Raw genomic sequence first — 6,000 nt, 5'->3', positions numbered from 1 at the left:
TTTCTAAGAATTGTTCTATAATTTCCAGGAACTGTACGATAGTTTCTAAGAATTGTTCTATAATTTCCAGGAACTGTACGATAGTTTCTAAGAATTGTTCTATAATTTCCAGGAACTGTACGATAGTTTCTAAGAATTGTTCAATCAATTCTAAGAACTGTACGATAGTTTCTAAGAATTGTTCAATAACTTCCAGGAACTGTACGGATAATTTCTAAGAACTGTACGATAGTTTCTAAGAATTGTTCTATAACTTCCAGGAACTGTACGGATAATTTCTAAGAACTGTACGATAGTTCCTAAGAACTGTACGATAGTTTCTAAGAACTGTACAATCATTTCTAAATAATAAAAAAATACAAATAAAAGTATTGCAGGCAGAGAACGGGAAGAAGACACTGTGGGCGTCTGACAACAAACAGAGGACACATTTATTTATATATATATATTTTATTGTACAAACAATGAATGCATTGTCTTTCCCTTTCTGAAATACATCCTAAAACCACGCTGCATCTCATCAGTGGAGAGTGTCTGTCTCAACTTCACTTCTGGATTGTTTCACAAACATTTTGGACAAAAGGATCTAAATGGATAGAAACCATCCTCTTCATGGTCGCAGCAGGATGAGAGGACGAATGGGAGCTCCTCAAGGATCAGACGGGGGGTGAACATGCTGCAGCTTTAGTTTGATCATTTATCAGAATAACTGCACTTACATTTTCTGAGCGGTGCAGAGTCCGCTTCTGTCTCTCCATGTTAAAGGTCGTTTAAGGGTTATTGTCCGTATGATTAGTTTGCCGCCCTTTATTTAATAGTATGATACATTCCAGACAATGCCTTTGGATTATTATGACTATAAAGAGTTGTTTTTTCCTATTTGTGGAATTCATCTCATTTTCCAAATTGAGGCTCAATCAAAAGTTTTCCCTGAGGCAGAGATTAAGAAAAGATCTAATTTTTACAAACCATGACCTTAAACGCAATAAAGTGAAACCATTGAAGTGAGTCCAGTCTCAGAGTCTGGCTGGAAGAGAGCTCTCTGCTTCTCTTGGATAACTGGACTCAAACTATCACACGTTACATTTATATTCAATTTAATATGTAATATTACATTCCTCACACACTTATATATAATATCCTGCTTTATATGTTGTTACTGTAACTTTGTATTTCAACATGTATATGTTCTACTTTTTTAATGCTATTTCATTTCTATTTGAGATGTGTACATTCTGGATTGTTTATTTCTAGTGCCTTGTCTTTTTATGCTGTTGCAACGCAAACAATTCCCAACATTTGATCAATGAAGTACTTCTGATCTGATCTCATCTTATACAGCAACAAAGGCCCTGCAGGAAGAGTCCCAGTGCAAAGGGAACAGGACTTAGAAACCATCAATTAGGCCCAATTCAATATGTATATTACTCTTTAGGCCAATGGGTGCAACATGGCCCGCTTTGAGGCCAGCAGAAGACCTGAGCACGGTCTCCAGGACTTTCTGTCAGGTGACTGAGTCTTCGCTGATGAGTGGACGCTCTACATGTGCCAGAAGAGGAACATTATCCTCACAAGCTCAAACATTTATGGAAAATGATCCAAGCTAAGCGTCACTCTTCTTTGCTTGTTGACTTGTCTGGCTTTGCATGATTCAGACCAAATGTAAAAACTGCAGCAATTTTTTACAAAATGAAGTAACAATGGGAACATGCTCCAAACTGATATGCAGACTTTAATCTTTGGGAATATATTTGACGACTGAATGTGGATGATTTTTGATTTTTGATGAAACCAAAGAGCCCTGAGTCACGCAGACTAAAGACACTTTATATACACCACGTTTTAATAAAGGGGCAAAACACACAAAGAAGAAATAAGACTTTTTTTGCCCTGAGATTTTTAGATCTCTATTTCATCCCAAGAAGCGTCTTCCCAACAATAGAGATTTTCAAAAATGATCAGGACATTGTTGTTGAAGAGTATTTAAACGCCACAAGATCACTCCCATCCACCTCCATTGTGTTTGGGTGGTGGTGCTCCAAACCCGCTGAATTCATCCCAAACTATGAGCAGTATTCTTTGATTTCTAAGAACTGACGGAGAGTCTTTCCATGAACACAGAGCTGTTACTAATCTCAGGACTTCTCTCCATGCTGCGACCATAAATGAGAGTTGGATTTTCTAAACCTTGGCTGTCACGCCCCGAGCTTCACCGGCCAACTATTCTCGTGTTTTTGTATTATCCTTTCTCAAACCACCAACTCATAATGAGTCCGATCGGCCATTCGGAGACTTTTGGAGAGATACTTCCGTTCGCTAAACGTTGAGACAATAAAACAATAACGTGAACTACATTCGTCTCAATAACTCCAACACTAATTCAAAATGTGCTCGGGCGTTGTTGAAAGATAGTATACATAAAAACAGTTTGTAAATATGTTCAGAATAATCGATTAATTGGTGCGTAGCTTTCAGAAGAGGAACTACTCTACAGTAATAAACGGTTCTGGTGCATCCTATAATCTCGTCCCTTTTTGTCACCATATGTTTCCCACCAAGGTGAGCAGGGGGGCGGGGGGATTGGTTTGTATGTACAGTGGCGGAGACCCCTCCAGGACCCCGTGAAGGCATGAACAAAAGCAACCATTGAAACACTATAGAATAAGGAATAGATAAATCATCAATATTTACACGGGATATGGCGACCCACACACGGATAGCTCAAACATCACAGTATTCAAAACAGAACGATTCTTATCTACCTTCCTCCCCTCTCTTCCTCTTCCTCGGGTACAGTCTGGCAGCCAGGTCGATGATACAGTAGAATCACATCAGCGTCCTCTGATTACCCAGGAGCCTCTGGGGTTTCAAAGCATCACGTTATTAACCGTGATTATCTTTACTTCGGCTCGGGGAGTTTAGCAGGTTCAGGTTTGGAGCCTTCTCCATGGAAAGGCACATTAATGTTATGAGATAATAAAACACGGTGAGTTTTTGCTACTTTTCTGATTCAAAGGTCCAGGAGAGAGCGGGGAGGATGGGAATGATGAAGATATTTTAGAGAAAGAGATGTTCCAGAACACGAAGTCAGAAGGGTATCAAAACATTGGAGGAGCTTCTGTAACGGCTCTTAAGTTGCTTCCACACCGTCGCAAAGCAAAGTTCCGCTTCACAATACGAGAGTTTGACTGCCTCGTCGTTTGTGTTTAACCGATCACACGGCAGAGGAGGCGGGATCTCTGGAGGGAGTAAGATCTATTACGGCTAAGCTACGCTAACATTAGCACTACGACACTCAAAACTACGTCATATAAGCATAAATAAATCAGCAACAACCGACACACAGAAAAAAAATGTTTGCTTCAAGTCCCGTGTGAACGCACCATCAGAAGCCTTTGAAGCGTCCTGGAAAAGAGTTCTAGAATGTTGGGAGGAGGTTCCGGAACACGGGAAGGTTCCAAAGTCTTGCGAAACATCGTGAAACCCTTAAATAACCTCGTGGGCGGTTCCAGAAGAGCGCGCGGCAGGTTCCAGTGTGGCGCTTCAGGATGGAGCCTTTAACAGAAGCTGATGGGAGGATGGTGTCACAAGCTTTTCTAGAACGTTCCAGGGAGGAAGGGTCTGCCCTGGGTCGGCGCTCTAGAAGCGGGTGCTGTGGGCGAAGCTGTCGGACATGATGATGTTCTTGTAGAAGTTGTCGGAGCGCGTGGAGCAGTAACCTTTCACCTTGTCGATCATCTGGCTGACGGGGAGGATGGAGGACGAGGAGGAAGAGGAGTTGGGCTCCGCCTCTGAGGAGGAAGAGGAGGAGGAGACACACTTGGGGCTGGTCTGGTTGGAGAAGCATTTATCTGGATGGGGGGGGGGCAGAGAAGAAGTGGATTATTATCTGATCTCAATGTGAGGTGGAGACCCTATCACAGATGTAATTAAGGTGGTATGCTCTCAAACACATTTTATAAAATAATGTACAATATTTCCCAGCAAGAAAACACGACACGGTTCATGCACAGGTTCAACTTTTCCCAGAGAGCAAAGCAGGGAGAGGAATGTGAGTGAGGGTGAAACATCCAAGACAAATTATGATTTTGTATTCATCATATACAGTATGTTCACGGGTAGATATGTTGATGCAATAATATCTGGCACCACCCGCTTCAAACCAAACATCCAATGCAGAGCGTTGGTGGTGGCCTGGAACCAGCCGTCTACAGAACGTGTTATTTATGAAGACATCTAAAAAGGTGATGGAAATGTATCTTGAACATTTGGGGGTTTTGATTTGATCGGGGATCCTTTTCATGGAAACATGCTTAGAAAAGGTTCTCAGGTTCTGCTGTAGGTACTTTGGGTCAATAAGTACTGAGCCCGACAGGTGCAAACACACTACAACAAAACTCTTCCATCAGGAGAAACAGATGCAGATATAAAAACCCAAAGGTTCCACATGAAGAAACATCTTCATCAACAACACATGTAGCGTTTAGAGAACATTCAGCAACTTGAGGAGACATGAGCAGTGTTTACTAAAAGCTGCAGAAACCAAACGCTGCAAGAAGCTCAAAACACAAGTCTAGGGGACACTAAAGAGTGACGCACACAGCTGGGAGACCAAGGGACACTAAAGAGTGACGCACCTAGCTGGGAGACCAGGGGACACTAAAGAGTGACGCACACAGCTGGGAGACCAGGGGACACTAAAGAGTGACGCACACAGCTGGAGACCAGGGGACACTAAAGAGTGACGCACCTAGCTGGGAGACCAGGGGACACTAAAGAGTGACGCACACAGCTGGGAGACCAGGGGACACTAAAGAGTGACGCACACAGCTGGAGACCAGGGGACACTAAAGAGTGACGCACCTAGCTGGGAGACCAGGGGACACTAAAGAGTGACCCACCCAGCTGGGAGACCAGGGGACACTAAAGAGTGACGTACCCAGCTGGGAGACCAAGGGACACTAAAGAGTGACGCACACAGCTGGAGACCAGGGGACACTAAAGAGTGACGCACACAGCTGGAGACCAGGGGACACTAAAGAGTAACGCACACAGCTGGAGATCAGGGGACACTAAAGAGTGACGCACACAGCTGGAGACCAGGGGACACTAAACAGTGACGCACACAGCTGGGAGACCAAGGGACACTAAAGAGTGACGCACACATCTGGAGACCAGGGGACACTAAAGAGTGACACACACAGCTGGGAGACCAGGGGACACTAAAGAGTGACGCACACAGCTGGGACGCTTGGTGACGTTCAGGATTATAAAGCTGAACAAATGTCTCTGTTGTTGGAAACTTAGCTAACATGTTTTCTGGTCTGATTTGAACAATGTGGTCACATGACTCCTTCTGATGTCACTGCAGATCCGCTGTAAGCTAGCTAGCTAACGTAGCTAAGCTAGTCATTTCAGACATACTGACAAACACTAACAGTTATGAGACAGACTGACTCTGAGACAGTGACAGCATCACAATGGAAGTGTTTGGGCTTGTTTGCACCTGTCGACCACCATGTAAGATTGATCCATTCCCAATGCAGCGTCACAAACCTTTTGAGCAGTTTCAATGAATACCTGAGCTGGATGAAGAACAACTGCTTCCCACTGACACTCTCCCAATATAATCTCTGTGGGAAGAACTGGGGCGATGGATGCAAAGACATGTTGCTGCCCATCAGATATCTTTTCCCTTCTTGGTATCAGTGCCGTGTCCATGTCTGAATAACTGTCTCTCTTCTCAGTCTGTTTGGTCTGATGATCTTTTACTTTTGTTTCTCTTCTAGCTGAAGTTGCTTGGTTTGGCGTTGCCCCCTCCCGAGGCCGAGTGAAGCCTCGCTGGATCCTGAGGAAGCTCCACAACAGCAGCTTCATTCAGGAACACACATTGTGATTTCATCTTCCTCCTGATCCCGAGCTCGACCGTCAGAATGCGTGCCGTGTAGAAAGTGAGCTACAGACCGTGGTGTGTGTGGGTATCATTATGCTTCAATGTTT

General features: G+C 43.8%; 1 protein-coding gene across 6 annotated transcripts in view; it reads right to left on the bottom strand.

Annotated features, from left to right (window-relative positions):
- Positions 1 to 409: 409 nt before the first annotated feature.
- The window catches only part of adgrg6 (adhesion G protein-coupled receptor G6), a 104,401-nt gene continuing 98,810 nt past the window's right edge, over positions 410 to 6,000 (bottom strand). For 5 of the 6 annotated variants that reach the window (XM_079643514.1, XM_079643515.1, XM_079643517.1 and 2 more), the window contains one exon: positions 410 to 3,851. In XM_079643514.1, the coding sequence (XP_079499640.1) occupies positions 3,640 to 3,851 (212 nt within the window). In that variant the 3' untranslated portion in view covers positions 410 to 3,639. The remainder of the gene's footprint in view (positions 3,852 to 6,000) is intronic. The other variant, XM_079643516.1, reaches the window with a different exon arrangement.

This window comes from Notothenia rossii, assembly GCF_949606895.1.
Source record: "Notothenia rossii genome assembly, chromosome: 8".
In the NCBI taxonomy this organism is placed as follows: domain Eukaryota; kingdom Metazoa; phylum Chordata; class Actinopteri; order Perciformes; family Nototheniidae; genus Notothenia; species Notothenia rossii.
The sequence above is the reverse complement of the archived record's forward strand: the minus strand, read 5'-3'. Positions and strand labels throughout refer to the sequence as shown.